At 52.8% G+C, this 20,550-nt stretch overlaps 1 protein-coding gene across 2 annotated transcripts in view; it reads left to right on the forward strand.

The window, feature by feature from the left end:
* Positions 1 to 20,550, forward strand: part of Mgat5b (alpha-1,6-mannosylglycoprotein 6-beta-N-acetylglucosaminyltransferase B) — a 103,531-nt gene that overhangs the window by 33,969 nt on the left and 49,012 nt on the right. For both annotated transcript variants that reach the window (XM_057776700.1, XM_057776699.1), the window contains exons 2-3: positions 1,658 to 1,770; positions 10,415 to 10,562. In XM_057776700.1, coding sequence (XP_057632683.1) covers positions 1,701 to 1,770; positions 10,415 to 10,562 — 218 coding nt within the window. In that variant the 5' untranslated portion in view covers positions 1,658 to 1,700. The remainder of the gene's footprint in view (positions 1 to 1,657; positions 1,771 to 10,414; positions 10,563 to 20,550) is intronic.

Here is a 20,550-nt window from a genome sequence, read left to right on the forward strand (position 1 = left end):
ACCACCAACTACTTTTGGGGGACCCTGGGCCCCAGCTGTGGTAACTGGTACAGAAGGAAAGGCTAAGGCTGTAGATTGAGGCTTCAAAGCCCACGCAGAAGGTGTAGACAGTTTTCTCATGGCAAGCATCCTTATCTCCGGCCCTAAATTCAATCCCATGGTTGAGAGAGAGACTGGAGCTAGGAAAGCCCTGTTTGTTCTCAGGTTGGGAAGAGAGTAGTGGGGACCCCACGAGGTATCCCCGGGTGTGCTCTGAACACCATTCTGGATTTAGAGGGACTCATAGAGGTCCCCCTGAAGTAAGAGAAGTGCCCCCTGAGTCACCTCTCCTATTACAGATCACCATACTCTCTCCACAAATTCAGGAACATGGCTGTCCCTGTGGAAGCTACTGGGACCCCCAAATGTAGGTCCTCCCCGCCTCACTGACGCCAACTCTAACTGCTTCCTTTAAATACGGGCTCAGAATTTGTTGTTCCTTCTTTTCTTTTGCAATTATGTGTTTCCTTTAATGGGCCAAATTTTAATTAAAGACTACACTGACAGTTTAAAATAATGGGGATTAAAATGTGTAAAGCAAGCCTTACAGAAAGACACGCACAGGCACCAGGGTCGGAGACAGAGTGGAGGTGGGGCAGGTGGAAGCATCTGCCTGACTTTTGGTCTTCTTGGTCACCCTGGCTCTGTGTCAGGTTTGGACAGAGAGCCCCTCCCTCTGACCTGGGGGAAGGGAGGGTCTCCTTTTCAGCTCTGCCAAGTCCTCTGATGAATTTGGGGTCTCAAGCCTCCTCTGCCTCTGCCATCCCCCAGCTCAGCCCTGTTTGTGCCCAGCATGGAGCGCTGGGTCTTGCTGAGCTTGAGGCAAGGACTCCTGCTGTCTTTTGGGTTACTCCAGTGTCTGGCACCTCTTAGATAATGAGTATATATTGAAAGAATGAATGCTGTCATGTTTTGGCCTGCTCTCCCTCCCTGCATGACTGCAGGCACATTTGTGTGACACTCCATGCCTGGCTGAGAAGATGGCCCGACTCACGGTGCTGCAGGTTGACAAGCCAGGGTGGGCATGACTGATAGAGAAGTATGTGTGGAGAGTGGGCACAGTGGGGGCAGAGGGGACGTGCCCTGCCGTGAGATGTTACCACCTGAGTGACGGGGACGTGTGGCACCCTATGAGGACACAGATAAGTGAGCTCGTGACAGATGGCGGAGGCCATGTACACAGTGCTGAGTGTGGCCCAGGTGATTGAGGCTGGCCCCTTTTCAGATCCCTTCCTGGTGCACATTCTTCTTGTTTATGGTTTTTTTTCTTCTTCATGTGCTCAGTTTTTTTTGTTGTTTGTTTTTGTTTGTTTTTGTCCTACTGAGGATGGAGCCCCCTGGGCCTGGGATCTCCACCCCTAGCTCTGTTTCTTCCCTGAGTGCCCCAGCTCCCTTCTCTCAGTTACCGCTTCTTTGTTGGCTTGAGAGCTCATTTAGCTGAAGGTGGACTGGAACTTGCCACGTAGCTGAGGATGACCTTGAACTCCTGAGCCTACTGCACCTACTTCACCCAGCCCACCCACTCATGCTTCTGCGTTTCTATGCCTTTCCTAGCAGGAGTAGGGTACTGGATTGCTGGTGTGCTCTGCTGACCCACCTTGTTCCGCTCTCCCCGCAGGCTCTTTGTCCTGGGCATCGGCTTCTTCACTCTCTGCTTCCTGATGACGTCTTTGGGGGGCCAGTTCTCCGCCCGGCGCCTGGGGGACTCGCCGTTCACCATCCGCACAGAAGGTATCTGGAGGGCAAGGAGAACCAACAAGATGTGAGAGGGGAGATACCTCTGAGCTCAGCCCTTGTAGCAGGCTTTCTGGGACCCTGGTCTCTGAATATGTAAATGTGTAAAGGGGGGACTGAGCCTGCAGTGCAACATACATGCTGCTTGGGCCCTGGCGCTGTCCAGTGCTACTGGGGATTCTCAGGCCTACAAGGGGGGTCTCCCAGGTGTCAGAAGAAACCCCTGTTTTGCTTCTTTTCTTGGAGTGTCCGGGATGGTGTCTTTGAATACACCTGTCTCTTTGAGACTCATGTTAGTAGGTGTGGTTTTATGGTCTGCCAGCCTACTCCCAAATAACCGCACAGAGACTTCTTAATTATAAATGCTACTAACTAGCTCTTACAATTTAAATTAACCCATATTTCTTATCTGCGCTCTGCTACCTGGCAGTACGTTTTTTTTTTTAGCATCATCTGCTTCCTCTGCCTTTGGCTCGAGACACACCTCCCATGACTCTGCCTTCTTCTTCCCCCACGGTCACAAGTCTCTCCTAACCTCTGTCTGCCTAGCTATTGGCTATTTATCTCTTTATTAAACCAATGAGAACAAATACAATATACCAAAAGGTAGGTCCACAGCGCATGTTCTGTGCCTTTGACCCCAGCAGAGCTTTAGTAGGGACAGGCCTGCAAAGGGCTCACATGGTTCCTGTCTGAGCACTTGTGATGTTGGTCTCATCTGGTCCTTCTCTGTCCCTGACCTGCATGACGCTGGCTAGGTGTGGAATGGAGATGCAGCGTGTGGGCTTCTGGGACCAGACAGCTGGAGTCTGCATCCCTAGTTACTTAGCTGTGTAGTGTTGCTGAGTTCTTAAGTCACAGGGAAGAGGAGAGAAGGGTTGAGGGCGTAAAGACCCTCTCAGGTGCTGGATTGATCACGCTGGTGAGCAGAAAGCCCCTGGCACTGTGCTGCCTTCACACACCTTGAAGGTGACTAGTCCTTGGCCCTGCCCCTCCTCCTTACACCACTCACAGGGCTGCTGGGAGTGAGATAAACGCCTGGGTTCTGCACAGAGCGCCACAGGGCCTCCTTGGGTCAGTAGTAGGAAGGAGGAGCATGGCGTGGTGGGGGGACAGAGGCAAGTGGGGCTCCTGGGGCTGTCGGTGTTGTGAGGAGCTTTCCGCCTGTCTAGAGAGTCTCTTGGAAATCACCTCCTCGAGCTCCTGGTTCCCAGGATGAGTACTGCAGGCATCCTGAGTGGCGCGTGTTGTCAGCTCAAGTGGGCTCTGAGTGGCGCTTATTGTGCCATCTGGTAGCCATCCTCCAGCTCATTCCTTGGCTTAGCACGAGTCTTTAAACTCGCAAACGCTCTCAGAAGGCTGCTCACACTTATCACCATCAGCTGTTCCAGTCAAGACTGGCACCCTGTCTCCGGCTTCCAGAGACCCCTCAATATGTGAGCCTCGGTCCCCTTCTGGCAAGCAGGGTAGGTCACTGCCTCTCCAGGGTGGCCATAAGCCTGTGTTATAAGATGCTTAGGGAGGAGGTTCCGTGCAGTGACTGTGGGGTGAAGTTTCCATGCACATGTAGTGTGCACGCCGTGTATGGGAGGGGGTGCTCCAGGGGAGCAAGGGGACCAAGGAGGTGTGTGGGTCTCCACACAGGAGATGCTCAAGGGTTGAGGTTGGAGAAGGGGTGGCAGTGTGGAGGCTGGCTGGGAAGGAGACATAGGGGATAGATGGTTGGGGGCTCAGCCCTGAGAAGGAGGCTTTGGTTCCCTGGGGATGTCCTTAGAAGTTGGTATGTCTATCTGGGCTTTAAGAACCTAAACCTCCAGCAAGTTCAGAAATCTGATAGGTGAGAATAAAGACATTTCAGGAGTGGGCTTTGTGTCTGGGCTCTGGTTCTGCTGCCCAGCCTGGGGTTGGAACCCAAGACAACACCACCACCTCATGGTCCCTGCCCTGTCCTGTCCTGGCAGAACTTTGGGAGGGGTCTGTCTCAAGCCCTAGATGTCGTACCAGGGAAGGGAGAGACCCTGCAGGTTACACATGAAGTTACATGTGTGTGCGCGTGTGCACGTGTGCGTGTGTGCACCTACGGTGCTTCACATTTCTGAAGTCTCGTAGACACAGCACATCCACAGTTTATGCAGCTGGACCCAGGAGCAGCACGTTCAGCTTCTGGAACACTGCTCATCATTGCTTCTTCCAGTTTTTTTTTTTTTTTTTTTTTTTTTTGGATTTTTGAGACAGGGTTTCTCCGTAGCTTTTGGTTCCTGTCCTGGAACTAGCTCTTGTAGACCAGGCTGGACTCGAACTCACAGAGATCCACCTGCCTCTGCCTCCCAAGTGCTGGGATTAAAGGCGTGCGCCGCCACCACCACCCGGCCTCCTTCTAGTTTTTATAGTCCCTGGTGTGGCTGTGGGAGGCCCCTGCTCTGGGCCAGTTTACACTTCAGGACAATAAAGTAGTCTAGTTTGGGGGTGCAGTGTGACACGTCTCCTTCTGAGATTTGGACAAAAGTCGCTCAAATGGGGATCACTTGGAGAAGGTGGGACTTCTGGTTTGGGGAGGGAAGCACCTTTGGTATCTCACATGTAGCAAGGCCCAGCCTAGTTCCTCCTTTCTCTCCTCCTAAGAGGGTCCTTGCTTTCTTCCCCTGGAGTCAGACCTGAGCAGGTTGCCTTGCAGATGTGAGCATGAGCTTCTCTAGGGAGCGTGCAGGCTGGAGGTCCCGGCTCAGATGCTTGTGTCTGCCCTCAGAAGGTCCCTCATGTCCTGGCTCTGCTGAACCACGCAGGTCCCAGGATAGAGTGAATGGAGGGTCCTCCCCGTCCTGGCGGTGGCTCTTAGAGACTAGCCATGGATTTGGGGAGGGAGGAGTGACAGGTGGAAGAGGAGCCCCTTTCGGCCTTCTGGGGCCTGTGCTGGTCTCTGCAGCCCAGAGCCTGTACATACACCACGGCCTCAGCTGGGCCTGCAGCGGCTGTCCTATACAGGAACCAACATATGCTCATTTTCCCAGCTGTCCAGACACCTAGTGCCAGTGTGTGCAAGTACCAGGGAGGGCTCTATTCTCTGGCAGGTGGGGGCTTGATCCAGGTAAAAGGGAGGGATAGGGACATTAGAGAATGGGAGAAACAGCCACAGAGAGAGGGTGTCTGGGGAAGAGATAAGAGTGGCTGGCCTCAGGGGGTAATAAAAACACCCGCCTCTCAATGTGGGGTCTATTCATATCTGCAGTATCCCAGCCTTTCTTATTTATATGGAAATCAGAGGGGAGTGTGTATTAGCTCCCAGACTTACTGCTGGGTCTCATAGTAAGTTCATTTCGATTCAGTCAGTGCCAAGACTGGGAAGTGACTCAGGGGAAGATGTGTCAGCTTGCTTTGCTGATGGTCCTGGGGCCAGTGGTGGCATCTGAGAGTGTGTCACTTGGGAAGGGACTGCCTCCTGGCCCACTCCCCTCTTGGGCACCTATGTCTGGCTTTAGCCTTAGGTATCTCTTCAGCAAAAACACAAGCTTCTCAGGCAGGGTGAAGCCATACCTTAGGGCTTTTGCAAGAAGAGAGGGCAACTCCTGAGCCCTGGGAGCGGGGAGCAATCTTACTGTCTTGGTTTAAGAACAGGAGAATGCCACAAGAACCATCCAAACTGGGTCTGTCTCCTCAGCCAAAGCCATCAAGAAACGTGGGCAGTGGCCTCTTACATGTCCCTACATCCTCTGGTTTTGGGGTCACACCTCCTGCTGACCCCTTATTAATTCCTGCAGTGAGTCATAGACTCTGACCCCCAAATGCCTTCAGGGATTCTTGTGTGGGGGTGACCTACATTTCCCTGTTCATCTCTTCCTCCGATTTCTTGCTTCAGCAAAGGAACCAGCTCACGTCTCCTCTCCTCACTCCTCCAGCTCTCTGATCCAGTCTTGCTGGGAAGGACACCTTGTTCCACCCCGTTCTTCTTAAGTCCCTTGTCCAAAAACCTGTGTGCGTAGCCTGTCGCATGGGGGCAAGGAGGGTGGGTGCTGTGGGACAGGGGCTTCAAACCACTGCCACGCACAGCAGACAGATTCAGACTCCTCCAATGGTGGCAGGGAGGCACCCCACCACCCCCCATCCCCGCCCCTGCCACACACACACACACACACACACACACACACACACACACACACCATGATTTTCCCCGCCTCGGGTTTTCCCTGTGTCCTTCGGCCCTCGACCCTGTCTCTAGACCCCCTCTCTCCCGTCTTCCAGCCTATTCTGGGAGACTGTCTTCCTGTGTGAGTGCCCACAGTCATTTATCTCTGTCTGCTCAGAGTCCCTGCTGTGCCCAGGCCCACCTAGGGGCCCGGGAGGAACAATGTGAAATACTCTTTGAGCGGTTCCAATGCCAGCTTTTTTTTTGTTTTGTTTTGTTTTTTTTTTTTTTTTTTGGTTTTTTTCGGGACAGGGTTTCTCTGTGGTTTTGGAGCCTGTCCTGGAACTAGCTCTTGTAGACCAGGCTGGTCTCGAACTCACAGAGATCCGCCTGCCTCTGCCTCCCAAGTGCTGGGATTAAAGGCGTGCGCCACCACTGCCCGGCTCCAATGCCAGCTTTTATGGGATGCATTCCACCCCCCATTTCTGCTTTCATGAGACCCATCTCTCCCTTCCCTTTCTACTTCCTCTCTCGTCCTCCTCCCCGCTTCCTTTCCTGGGACCCTGATTTCTGTCAGTACCAAGGAGGAGACAAGAGGCTAGAACTACAAAACTCAACAACTTCAGATCCCCCCTCCCATTTTACCCAAGGGGAAACTGAGGCCAAGAGAAGGAAGTCACCTGTTCCCGTTAGGTCAGTGGCAGAGTAGGGTTGGAGCCAAGGCTTTGATTCTTGCCGCAGCCTGCCCCAGGCCCGCATGTTACTCCCTGACTCTATTAAACTCTTGGTTTTTCCTCACGGTTTCCCGGTGGGCCCTTGGCAGTTCTGCAGCCTGGATAGGAGAGCTGGAGCATGGAAGGGGCCTGCAATGGTGAAGGCAATGAGAAGGGACAAGAAAGCCTGGGAAGGGCTAGGGGAGGGGCAGGGGGACTGGAGGGTCTCTCCAGGAAGTAAAGGCATGGACCTGTTCCTGCTGTACTGCTAGCCAGGCTGTGGGGGCCCTTCAGGCTTGAGTGCTCTGTCCAGTACATAACTAAGCAGTCCCCAATTCTAGGGTGATTAGCTGTAGTTCGTATCTTCTCTTCTTCTTCTTCTTCTTCTTCTTCTTCTTCTTCTTCTTCTTCTTCTTCTTCTTCTTCTTCTTCTTCTTCTCCTTCTCCTTCCTCCTCCTCCTCCTCCTCCTCCTCCTCCTCCTCCTCCTCCTCCTCCTCCTCCTCCCTCTCCTTTTTCTCCTCTTCCTTTTCTCTTTTATTTTCTTCTTTTTTGGTTTATTGAGGCAGGGTTTCTCTGTAGCTATGGAGTCTGTCCTGGAACTAGTTCTGGTAAACCAGGCTGACCTTGAACTCACAGAGATCCACCTGCCTCTGCCTCCCGAGTGCTGGGATTAAAGGCGCGTGCCACCACCACTCGGCTTGTGCTCAGTCTCTTAACACTACAAGAAAAAAAAAACCCAAACAATGGTCACCTTCTTGGCACGGGAAGACCTTTTGCTTTTTCTCCTACTGAGGGGAAGGAGAAACCATATCCTTCCTCCCAACCCAGTCCTTCTCTTCCTTGCTTTCTTTGCCCTGCCCCCATCCCACGTGACTTCTGGACCATCTCCATTCCCTTCCTCTCCCTCTCCTTTGTCCCTTCTCTTTCCACTGGTATCTCTTCAGACCCAGGGGCATGTCTCAAAAGGACACAGGTCCTCTGGCTCTGATGCTTCCTGAGTGAATGTCCTCCGAGTCAAGCAACTGTCGTCTTGTGGAGTTCAGCTGTGTCCCCTTGCAAAAGGATCGTCCCAGCTGGCCTTGTGGACTGTTTTCTTCCTTATAGAGGGCGGGGGGGGGGGGGTCATGAGCATCCAGCTGCTCCCTGCCATCTGTTGTGTATAACTCTGCCTGGGGGAATGCTAGCGTAGGTAGGGATAGAAAAGAGCGGGGGTTGGGGGGGGCATCTATGCAGCTCCTGGAAAGTCCTCACCCTTGTTGGATAAAGGCTTTCCAGGGGTGGTCTATGGGAGAAGAACACCCACACGCTTGGAGTAACCCCTTACCTGTGCTCTGTAAGGAAGCCCAATAAACTTCTTGGTCCCCTAAACCAGAGTAAACTTTGGTAGAGCTATGCCCCAGTTTGTGATTGGTGACCTCCAGAGAAAGGGTAGCTATTGTTGTAGTCTCCCTCTGAGAAGGGATTTGAGTCAGTAGATGCCTGGCTGCTAGTTCCCAGGTGAGGCTGTGAGAAATGCCTCCTGACTCCCGTGGCCTCTCTCTGACTGCAGGCAGGCTCTGCAGCAGGGGAGCCCAGCCTGAGGGGGTCTGTGTCAGTGTGGGGAATCAGGCAGTGCCTGAGCCTGGGAGAAAAAAATGAGCAAGGTGGGGGGGATGAGTCCCGAATAGCCTGGACAGCCCTGAACAGTGGCAGAGGCGCTGACGTGCACCTCCTCCACTGGTTCATCACCATCTGGCTGCCTCTCTTCCCCCTCCCTCCTCTGCCTCTAGTTCTCAGTGACTCTTGTTGCCTGTGCATGATGCTGGGCTGCAGCGGACCATAGCATCCTTCCCCTGAGTCAGGGATGTTGAGGCCAAGAATGGAAGGTTGACTTCCCCTCAACCCACAAAGAGGGCTGGTCAGACTCCATGTGTCTCTTCCACAGTACTGCTTGTCCCACAGAGGCCACTGGGGTATTCTGGTACCTTCTTCCTGAGAGACAATTGCTGTTGGCTCCCCTACTCCTCAGCTCTCTGTATTCTCATATGCGGAGTCAAACTTGCAACTGCGGCACCTGGGGCAGATGGAAAGTACCAGAATACGACCAGCACCCAGTAACTGACGGTGCATAAATGCCATAGCTCTGTTATCGAAGGTGGGATGACCCAGGACTGCTCCACGCCTCTCTCTGGCTTCCCCAGTAGGGGAAACAGTAGGATTTGCAGTGGGTTCCTTTCTGTCTTTTCTTCACTTCCATACCGGGCTCGCCTTCTCCTCTCAAATCAGTTACCCTAACCTTCACCTTAGCGTCTGCTTTTGGAGAGCCCAACAGTTGGCACCCCTTACCTGGGTAGCCTGGAAGCATGTGGTTAGCGTCTTATTGGGTTCTGCTCATTTGCTGAGAACTTGACCCTGGATCTTTGAAGCCGAGCGCCTTGTGGCCTGTGTGGCTGTCTAGAACGTGCAGAGGCGCAGATTGCAAAGGCATGTGTTAATCCCAAAGGTGAGAGGAGAAAGACCACAGACCCAAACCATCATGGCCAAATTTACCAAAGCAAGCAATTAAATAATTAAACTTGTTTTTACTTGTGTACACGGACTGCCTCCCCCTAAGGTGGGGTTTGAGAGGAAGACAAGGTTTTTATATCTGAGGGGTAAGGGGTTTCTAAATAGGGAATTTGATGGGCAAAACAGACAGGCTTACTGGAGCAGAAAGTAAGTTATAACCTCCTGAAACAGAAATGGTTGCAAGGTGGGCGTAAGAGGGTAGTCATAACAACAGGTGTCATAACAGGGTAGTCATAGCAACAGGATAGTCATAGTTGGTCAAAGTATCATTTTGAAACAAAGATAGGGTTGCCAGATGGTTATTATACTTTTTGAAACAAAGACATGGTTGCTCTTTCCTGGACCAGGCAGCACAGAACCATTTGTAGTTAAAGTTACGGGTGGGGCATAGCCTGATCCCTGAGCAACAGATTTAAACATAAACAGGGATGAGTCTAGTTTGTCTTTACTGCAAGGTGGCTGTTAAGCCTGAGGTGGAGACAGGAGGTTTGTCACTAGGCAGGAGAGTCTCACACAGGGCAGGCACAGCTGATGGTGGAAGGATAAGAAAGGAGACACTGGGGAAATTGAGGAGTTGTGGGGATCTTAGTGGGTGTACCCCACTTTCTCTCAGTTGATTCTTCACAGGGTCTGCCTGGCAGGGAGCGAAGAACTCGCCCTGGAGGAGACTGAGCCTCAGGACAAGAGCACTGTCATTTTCTATAGAGGTTCAGGAAAGGGGATGGGAAGGGGGAAGTAGGGCTTCAAGCTGGGCATGGGTGGGACAAGGAATCTCACACTGGACCCCAGAGCACAGGATGACCCACTGTCGGAATCATACAGGAAGCAAGCCCAGAGAAGGTTCCAGAACCTCAGGTGTAGGCGGAGGTTGACACCTAAGCCCAGAGCCTCAATCAGTGGGCAATGCCATACTTACAGAAACCTGACCGGGGAGTCATGCAAGGCATGAGGGGTCCAGGCCTTCCCTCCTACTGGGGCCTTCCTGGCTCTCACAGACCCCTGGTGCCCAGAGCACCCCACAGGCTACACCTCGAGTTTCATTGAACAGTCCACAAACCAGAAGCCAGAGAAATGGCAGAAGTCCCTCAGGTTACCCAGCAGGGAGGGGGCAGGCTAGCCCGATAGATTGATCGTCTTCATGAGTAAGGTAAAGGGATTCCTCCAGGGTGAATGGGTAGGAGGCACACTCTGCTGACCCCTTCCCTGAGGTGGCCCGGGGAATTGTGACTGCCCCTGACCATGCCCACATTCTGTCCACAGTGCCAGGTGGCTCCGAATCCCGTGGCGCCCTCCGCAAGATGAGTGACCTGCTGGAGCTGATGGTGAAGCGGATGGACATGCTGGCCAGACTGGAGAACAGCAGCGACCTGCACCGCACTGCCAGTGTGGCACACTTAGCTGCAGACAGGTGAGGGGACGGGGCAGGACGCAGGGCGAGCGGTGGGTGCCCCTGGGCTCCTGGGGGTCCAGCATAGCCTCAAATGTATCTTTAGAGCTCAGCCTAGGTCCCCTTTCTGGTAAACTAGATAAAATTTAAGATTGCAAGACACAGGGTTGGGGAGATGGCTCCGTGTGTAAAAACACTTGCTGCTCAAGCATGAGGACTTGAGTTCAAATCCCAGCGCCTACGTAAAACCTGGGTATAGGTGTGTGCTGTGGGAGGCCAGGAGGACCACTGAGGCTCCAGCCTAGCTCCAGATTCAGTGGGATGGAGACCCTGTCTCCTGGGAATAAGGTGGAGCATGGTAGGACAGGATGCGGGGCTTCTGGCACTGCCTATGCAGACAGCATACTGGCATTTGAGTCCTCACCCTCTCCCGCCACTCGACAAAAATGTAAGAAAAAAAAACACATCCAGAATGCAGCCTCCCCCTCCCACACTCAACAACCATTAACATTTTGTCACATCTGAGGATTGTCTTTTGTCCTCGTTAAATCAAATACCGCAGGTGAAAACTGAAGGGCCTTATTGCTTCTCCCTGGAGACAAGCAGGTCACACTTAGCACTAAGCTTTCCCATTCTGTCTTTTACACACACTTACGATGCTCATTAGGAATGCATAGTGCGTGCATGTGTGTGCGAGTGTGTGTGTGTGTGTGTGTGTGAGAGAGAGAGAGAGAGAGAGAGAGAGAGAGAGAGAGAGAGAGGGAGAGAGAGAGGGAGAGAGAGAGAGAGATGAGCTGTCTGGCTCAGGGTGGCCTTGAACCTACAATCTTTCTTCTTCAGCCTACTGAGGGCTGAGGCAAGGGAGTTGTTAGTGGATCACCCATGATTGACGTATGAGCAGAGGTTTTTCTGTCCTGCCCAGTCCCACGATCACTTCTAAATAATCATTCAGAGGCTTACTATTAATTACAAAATATGCTTGACCAAACAGCTCAGGCTTATTACTAACTAGCTCTTACTTTCAGATTAGCCTATTTCTATTAATTTATATTCTGCCACATGGCTTTTCCTGTGCTCTAATCTTGCTCCTCTAGCGGCTGGCTGGCATCTTTCTGACTCTGCCTTTCTCCTCTCTGTGTCTCCATTTGTTTTTCCCACCTAGCTGTATTCTGCCTGGCTATAGGCCAATTCAGCTTTTATTATCAACCAACAAGAGCAACATATAGTCACAGTATACAGAGGGGTTATCCCACGACAGTGAAGTGGGACACAGTGTGCTTCTTTGGATTGGTGTGGTGTTCCCTGTTCTAGATTGCTGGTCATGGGCCACCCCTAAACTGGCCTGACCGGTTGAGTAAATGCCCTGGGCATCCAGATGGAAACCATTGGGGTGCCCGTGATAAGGGGACATTTAACTATGCAACACTGAACATATATGGTGTCCTTCTCATGGAATCACCTCTAGCGCAATCACACCTCAACCCAACAAGTACTGCACAGGGTGTGTTAGTCTCTGCAGGGGGGAAACGGAGGCAGAGACAGCCAGAAGCAGTCAAAGTGGTACAGCTAGGAGGCACTAGGCCTGGCCCCATGGCTCACCCTCAGAACCATGATGTTCACGTCTGCATTCACCTCTTATGCGGTCCGCCACGTGTGACCCAGGTTTGGTCTGCTGGTGGTACTGGAGGTTGAGCATTTTACTTACTTATTGCGTGAGTGTGCACGAATGCAGGCCATGACACACATGTGGAGATCGCAGGACAACTTGTCTGAGTTAGTCACTTCCCTTCTTCTATCGTGTGGGGCTTGGGATCCAACTCTGGTCATCAAACGTGGCAGAAAGTGGCTCTACCCATTGAGCCGTCTTTCCCCCTTTGTGGGACTTTCCATATTTGTGGATTTACAAACCAGGAAAGAAAATCTTTTGTTAGTTTGTGCTCTGTTTTGAGAGAGTTCTCTCTCTCTCTTTCCTTTTCTCCCTCTCCCTCCCTCCTTATCCTTCCCTCCCCTCCCCTTACCCCCTTCATGGTCTCATGTAGCCCAGACAAGCTTTAAACTCATTCTGTGGTTAAGGATGACCCTGAACTTCTACGATCCTTCTACCTCTGCCTCCCGAGTGCTGGGATTAGAGACCTGCACCATGACACCTGGTTTATATGGAGCTGGGGGTGGAACCCAGAGCCTTGTGCATGTACCAGCGGAGCCGCTCCCTGGCCCCTGTGCTCTGGCTCAGAAATGTCTATGCTAACATTACAGGGCTGGGACCAGGGCTTCAGGCAGGAATCCCATGCAGCGCCTGCCGTGGAGCTGCCTGCGCTCCCAGAGGGAGCTCTTCCCTCCTCCCCCACTGCAGGGAGCTCTGCACCCTTGGTACTGGTTCCCCACTTAGAGCATCAAATGGAAAAAAGGAGAGAGCTGGGTATTGGGACTACCAAGAGGCAAAGTAATGAGTGACATAAAGCCCTGTGTGGGGAGGTTGGCAGTATCCGGAGATCATCTCAGACACTGGCACAGGCTCCAAAAGATCGGCGGGTGGGTGAGTCAGAGGTGCTCTTCACACAGGTGATGAGGGGGGCAGCCATGAGGAGAGAGTAGAGGTGCTGAGAGCAGGGGTGCAAAGGCCCTGGGGTTGAATGGATATATTTAAAATATATATCTCTGGCTGCTGTGTAAAAAATGGATTATTCATTGGCAAGAGCAGAAGCAGAGAGGTTTCTGGGAAAGAAAAGATGAGGGAGCTAAGGTGTCCAGCTTCCTTGGGTCAACATAAGACTGTTTTCTCCTCTGTGTGGACTGCCATCACCCTGTGTCCCCGCAGGCCTAATCTCTGTCCCTACTTGGTGACTCAACTCCACCTTCCATCCAGGCCCAAGGCCACAGGTGTGTTTTTCAGGGAACAGAGCACCCCTCCTCCCCGTGGCCCCTGCTCAATGAACTGTACTGTTAAGGGTCCAGGGACCCAGCTTGGTAGAAGACTGCAACTTCACTGACTCCCACTTCTCCCATGGCTGGCCTGCCCCTCCCTCCACTCTTTGCCCTTCATCTGCTCCCAGAGAAGGAGGGAGCCCTGCGGGTGGGGGAGCACGCGCCACCTCCAGGCTCTATCTGGGGAAATAGCAGCCATCCATCATGACCAGCGGAGCCCATCAAACTCCACAGGCAGAGCTATAAATTGCAGGGACACTGTGGCTCTGGGACACAGGAAGAGAGGTGGGGGTGTGCCAGGGCTCATGGGAGTCTGGGCGCTCACTCAGACCAGCTCCATCCTGCCTCAGCCACCCTGGGGTTAACCGTGATTAACCAGCCAGTCACAGGAAGCCCTCCCACCTAGGCTATCCCCCCACTTCAGAATTATCTGGGGCTGTCCTCCTCCTGTCCTTCTGGAAGCTTCTGAGCTGCCTTGCTTTCTCTACTGTGGCTGGTGTGTCCTTGGGGGAAAGCAAATTTGCTATTTTCGCCTAGGAAAACATAATTAGGCAGGCGGCTTTGAGGCAAACACCACTGTATTATGCATCCTAGAGCCAAACTGCTATGATCTTTGAATTTCCCATCAGGCTCCTTTGCAGCGGCAACAGCTCTGTCTGTTGTTAGGGTCTGCAGAGTCTGGGCTGGGGACTCCAGGGTGGGGGATGGGGACCGACCATCCCTGCAGCCACACACTCAGTGCCTGGCCCGTGGGCAGTGGGGGTGCGGCGCCTGAACCCGAGCCAGCGGCTCACCAGAGATGATTCTGTGAGAAGGGGAGCTACTTGGTTGGTGCTTGGAAAGGACAGTTTCAAGGGTTGTGGGTATGTGCCAGCATGTCCACCCGTAAATGCTGGGCTCTGAGTGTTAAGTGGGGAAGCAGGTTCTGAGCGTATAAATAGAGCCATAGCGTAAGTGTGGCACGTGCACTATAAAGGGCAGGGAGTAGGTACGTCGGCTTTTTCTTTTCTTTCTTTTTCATTTTTCTTTCTTTCTTTTTTTTTTTTTTGAGACACAGTTTCTCTGTGTAATAGCCTTGGCTGTCCTGGAACTTACTTCATAGATAAGGCTGGCCTTGTGAGCACAGATCTACCTGGGGTTAAAGGCAGGAGCCACCTTGCCTAGCTACATAAACATTCCTTTTTAAATTTAATTAATTTTTTTTGGGGGGGGGACAGGGTTTCTCTGTGTAGTCCTGGCCAGCCTTGAACTCAGAGATCTGCCTGCCTCTGCCTCCTGAGTACTGGGATTAAAGGCGTGCACCATCATCGCCTACGTGGCTTACACCAATATTCTTGTTTGGAGAAAATGAAGCTATTTTTACAACTCTGTGTTGGTTGCTGTGCTGGGGCTGTGGTTCAGGGGCTGCAGCCACAGGGAGGTCAGCTTCTGGGGGTCTGTGGGTGAGTGCAAGGTGGGGAATGATTCTCTCTGAGGATGACATCAATCTCAACTTTACAAAATGGGTTCCATTTTTCTGAAGTCCCGTTCTGGGTCTAACTCTGGGTTTGATGCAAGGCTGGCTGACAGGGAGATGTTTTGGTAAATTACCCAGATCTGGTCTTCCTTAGGGCTGGAGAGGGGCCAGGCTGTCAGGGAGGGATTACGGGAGAGCAGTGATGTCAGTGGCCAACTTGATCACCTGAGGACCAGGCCCTCAGTGGGTCAGGGAGAGGAGAGGGCAAGTTCAAGATAGTCTGCAAGGAGCCAAAGTCAGGGGAGGGCCAGGGGAGAGAGCCGGGCTATAACCAAGGCCCTGGGGGAGCCAGAGTCAGGGGAGGGCCAGGGGAGAGAGCAGGGCTATAACCAAGGCCCTGGGGCCAGTGAGCAGCTGAGGAGGGGTTGGGGCAGGAGGCCCAGCCAGCCCTGGGTCCGCCCTGCTGTGTCTTCTAGGCTGTGTTCAGGCAGTGCCTCGGGCCTCTCTGGAAGTGTGCAGGGCAGAATGGCCCTGACAGTCGTCAGCCGTCATCGAATTTATCAGTGTCTCATCACTGTGACAGATCTCACCGCTAAGGTCACTTCAGGAACGGAGGGCGTATTTTGGCCCACAGTTTGAGGAAAATGCATGGTCTCAGCGGGGTAAGGCCACTGGTCACGTTGAGTCCACCATCAGAGGGAGAGAGATGGATGCTGGCGCTCTGCTTGCGGTCTCCCTTTTACTCAGTGAGGACCTCAGCCCGTGCAGTGGTGCCACCTACATCAGGGTGGGTCTTTCACGTCAGCTAACCCAATCTAAAAACTCCCTCTGAGACACGCCTAGAAGTTCGTCTCCTAGGTGACTCTGGAGCCTGTCAAGCTGATGAGCTCATTTGAGGCATCTAGGTGAACCGTCCTTTCTCTGCCTACTGAGGAAGGGGCAGGTCAACCTCATCCTGTCTGTTTGCCACCTCCAGACCCCCTCATCAGAGGATGAGGCTGGGGTGAGTGGAGACAAAAGAAGCCAAGAGAAAAGGTCACGCTACACAGGCGTGTCCCACGTCCCGTATAGCGTGTGAGGCACAGCACACATCTGTTTCCGACAGTGTGTGTTTGTATGTGTGTGTAGCTATATGGTTTTGCAGGCACCCAGATACGTGGGTTTCTGTGTTTTAAAAGCACGTTGTTTCATGATACAACTATTCCCAGTGAGCTTGCTGGCCAGCTGCAGGGAAATCAATGTTCCTCTTAATTGACTGTAACCCTCGTCAATCACAGAGGAACTCGGAATTTAGCCTCCTTCTCTAGGCAGCTTAGACAGCCACTGCTGGGGCAAGGGGGTTGGTAGCGGCCTTGTGGAACTGAGCCTTTGGGGACTTTGTTGGGGACAGGCCTGGAAGGAGCTGAGGACTGGAGCAGTGGTCTGGTAGGAAGCAGATGTCAGAATTCCCTGCTGGGTCCTGTTCTGCCCCTATGTCTGGAAGTTGTAGAGAATGGTACACCCTGGGCTGGAGTATCCCCAGAGCGCCTTGAAGTAACGGAACTTTGATGTTGCCTGCTTCTCTGTTGGGGTACCTGAGAATAGTTTCCAGCATGAACTTTGGTGATCAGGGAGGCTGGTGTCTAAGGCCTAGGTCCCCTTTCTCTACTTCCTGAACCAGGACTGTTTGGTGTGGGGACTAGCATGTAGGGTAGGAGCTGAGGAAAGCATCTCCACTACATCTGACAGATGTGGAGGGGTGCAGCCAGCACAGGCCCAGGGCGTCATCCTCCTGACTCCCTCATCCCTGGCCTGCTGTGTGAACCCAGAAAAGTCCCTTTATCGGCTCTGGGCCATTCCTCAGTCCAAGCTATAAAATAAAGGGTCAGTAGGGAGATTTAGAGAGTTCTGTCCTAGGGTTTTGGACCCGGAGCAGTCTCTTGAGGTCTGTCTGCCCACAGAGGAAATCTGCGACAGGTTTGGGCCCTCCATCAGTATGGGAATCCCTGATCCTCTCTCTCCACCGCCTCTCAGAGCTGTTGTCTCTGGTCCATCACCAGGCACCGTCACTAGAAGAGAAGTCTGGGGGTGTCTGGCATTTTCCAGCCAGGACCACATGCAAGGTGGCCCTGGGTCCTGGTAGCACGTTGTGAACTCAGTGGACTTTGTTTTAGAGCCGATAAAAGTGAGGGGTAATGTTCGTGTATGTGCCTGTGGGCAAGGTCACCCCTCCCAGAACCTGACTAGGCTCAGATGAGGAGCCAGGCTCATAAAGAGCAAGGACCGCTCCTGATCACAGGGCTGAAGGGGCCCAGCGAGGACGGCTTTGCCTGCACAGGAGAGCCAGTGAGGTCCTCTAACTGCTACATTTGTTGGGGATGGGGTGAAGAAGAACCTGCAATCTCACCAGGGTGACTTTGGACGTCTCCAGCCCCTGTCCCTCATACCTGTCCAGGCTGGTGAGGGCTCACACTTTGATCTCTTCCCATGCAAACACCTAAAGAGGGAAAGAGAGAAGGAAATGAAATACAGCACCGTTAGGATCAAAGGGCTCCCGGTCACTGATCCAGCTGGAGGAAGCCCTGCTGATGGCCCTGTGGGGACAGCATGGTTGTTGCCAAGGAAACCCTTCAGAACAGTTTTGGCTTTTGCTGCCTGCCTTGGGGGTGGTCGCATCTCAAGGGCTTCAGTCTGTACCAGCCTGACCTTTTCTTCAGTCCTGGCCTTACCAAATGTGTCCCTCCTGAGTGACAGGGTACACTCCTGCCTGTCTCAGATCTACTTTGTGGCACCTCCTCCTTGGAGGTGTGAGAACCCTCACTATCTCTCTCTCTTTCTCTCTGTCTCATTTCTCACAGGCCTTCAACTATCTGTATAGTTGAGGATGACTTTGAACTTCTGATCCTCCTGCCTCCACCTCCCAAGCGTTAGCAATACAGGCTTGTCCCTGTGCCCAGTTTATGTGGTCCTGGGGGTCAAACCCTGGGCTCTGTGTATATGAGGTGAGCACTCCATTGATTTATGCCTCAGCCCCCCCCCCTTTTTTTTCTTTTCTACCTGGGCATTTCCCAAGTCCCAGGTCTGGGCTCTGAGGCCTGAGACTCTGCTTTTTCTGCCATTTGTGGAAAAGTGCCTCAGCGTGAGACGCCTAATCGTCTATTACTTGGAAACAGAAAGCACTGTGTGAAGGGCAAGTCCAGTGTAATAATAGTGACGCCAATGGTTTTGTTTTGAACGGCCTGAACTTGTTAAGTCCAGCAGATGCCACGGCACTATTTAAAGCCCGTGCTGGCGATCTGTTTTATGCAGAAGCGACTTATTGCAGGAGAACTGCTGAATCCTTCGTAAAGTTCAGTTTTTCTCAGCTGAGCCTTCGCTGTTTCCTCTTAGGGGTAGGGTGTCTGCTTACATAGGGAGGACAAGCCGGCCAGCAGAACTGGGGAGGTAGCACAGTGGTAGAGCACTCGCCTAGGATGTGCAAGGCCATAGGTTCAATCCTTGGTAAGTTCCCACTCCATACCAGCTTGAATCCTTGATTTGCTTTGATACCCGAGAGGCTGTGTAACCCTCCCAAGGTCACACCGCAGTGGGAAGCCAGGCTTTCTGTCTAGGTCCCCTGGCTCTTGGCTTCACTGTTCCAATGATCTAAATAATGTGTCCAGTGACTGGCTAGGCTGGGAGGTCAACTGACGCCTCTGTCCCGCAGTGAGAGCCACCGTGGCGACACCTCCTAACCGATGGAACCTGGCAGGCTGAAGGAATGAAAGCGACTTTCCTTGTCCAGTGAATGGCGGTTGGTTTGTGTCACAGGGTCACTAGATGAAGTAGTTATGGCAGGAAATAACCAACATTTCATTTACTTCCCCCCAGTTCTAGGAACTGATGTCTGAAGCTGGGGTGCACTCCCTGGGCTCTGGCTAGGTCCTAGCCAACCAGGAAAGTGCTGGCCTTGGCCTACATCACTTTAGGCCCACCTGTCCCTTGGCTTTTGCTGGGAGACACACAGAAGCACCCATTTCACCCAGAGAGAGCACCCACAGACCAAATAAGTCCATCCAAGTCCAGCACATAAGAGAAACAAGGGTGACTCTGGCAGCTGTCACTGAAAAGGCCCATGTCAGCATGGGTGACAACTCACAAAAACTATATCCCTGGAGTCCCCATCCCAGTCAACCCTCCCCCCCCTACAGCCATGTCTGTTTGACAGGGTCAGGAGCAAGTGAATGGCTGGAGTCTCGGGTGAGGGTCTGATGATAGCTCTCTTACAAGCAAATGTTAAAACGGTGGCTGTGTGAGGGTCTTGTGCTGTTGGTCACATGACTCTTATTTTAAGACGGCAGCATTTCACTGTACCTTGTCCATCCTCATGTGGTTCCCCCCACCCCCCCGACTCTCACATGACCGCTTTTTTTTTTTCTTCTTTCTTCCGAGACAGGGTTTCTCTGTGACTTTGGAGCCTGTCCTGGAACTAGCTCTTGTAGACCAGGCTGGTCTCGAACTCACAGAGATCCGCCTGCCTCTGCCTCCCAAGTGCTGGGATTAAAGGTGTGCGCCACCACTGCCTGGCATGTCACATGACCTCTTGAAAAGGACCCCAGTTATTTAGTGTTACCCCTAATCCAGCATGACCTCATCTTCCCTAATCTCAAAGACCTCACTCCCAAGTGGGGTGCATTCCAAGCTTGTAGGAGGACTTGAGTTTGGGGCGATGCTACTTAGCGTACAGCGGGGGTCCCTGGGCACACACTGGCAGGATTGGGCTCTGTGTATGAAGGCCATCCTACCCTGGAGACTCAGGACTCTGCTGGGAATCCCAAGCAGGCCCTGAAGGATGGGAAATGATGGGGTTCTGTGGGGGGCGGAGGCAGGCAGATGGAGAGATGCCTACAGGAAGGTGACTCTGTGGGGGTGAGGTGGGGTCAGTTTCACACGTGCCGGAATTCCTGGCTCTTGTGTGAGCTGTTTGGCCCTTTCCAATCGCCCTTAACCCCCAATCCTGACAGGAGTCAGGCGCATAGACTCAGCAGCCCTGTGGGTCAGCAACCTGACCTGACAGCCATGGGGCGCTGCAGCCTTGTGTGCTGGGGCACCTCTCCGGTCACTTCAGTCCTGGGTTAGATCCCCAGCATCCTATAAACCAGACACGGCGCCCCATGCCTGTCATCCCAGCATTTGGGAGGGGAATGCAAGGCAGCATCCATCTGGCAGAGGTACTGGCCTGTCCCTTGTCTGTGCAGAGGACAGGCCCAGTTTGCCAGCGTGTGTGTGTGTGTGTGTGTGTGTGTGTGTGAAGCCAGAAGGTGAAGTGAGAATCGAAGCAAGTGAATTGAAAGAATTGAGAGTAAGCGGCTTCCTGGAGAAGGCCCCAGGCCTGTGCTTGACAGGCAGATAAGGCCAGCAGAGTGGGATCTGTCTCAATAGCAGCTTGTGCAATGAGATAAATGCTGCATAAAACAACTAATACGATTCCCGGAGCCCTGGCCAGCAATCAACGAGGAAATAAATCCTCCGAAAATCAAAGCGGCCCCACACCGATAGAGGAAAATAGAAGTCTTAACATCCGCGGCTAAAACTCTTTGAAGATCAGGGGAGGTGGGCTGGAGATGTGGCTCGGTGGGTAGAATGCCTGCCAAGCCCCGAGCTCCAACC

Source organism: Chionomys nivalis, chromosome 7 (genome assembly GCF_950005125.1).
Source record: "Chionomys nivalis chromosome 7, mChiNiv1.1, whole genome shotgun sequence".
Taxonomy (NCBI): domain Eukaryota; kingdom Metazoa; phylum Chordata; class Mammalia; order Rodentia; family Cricetidae; genus Chionomys; species Chionomys nivalis.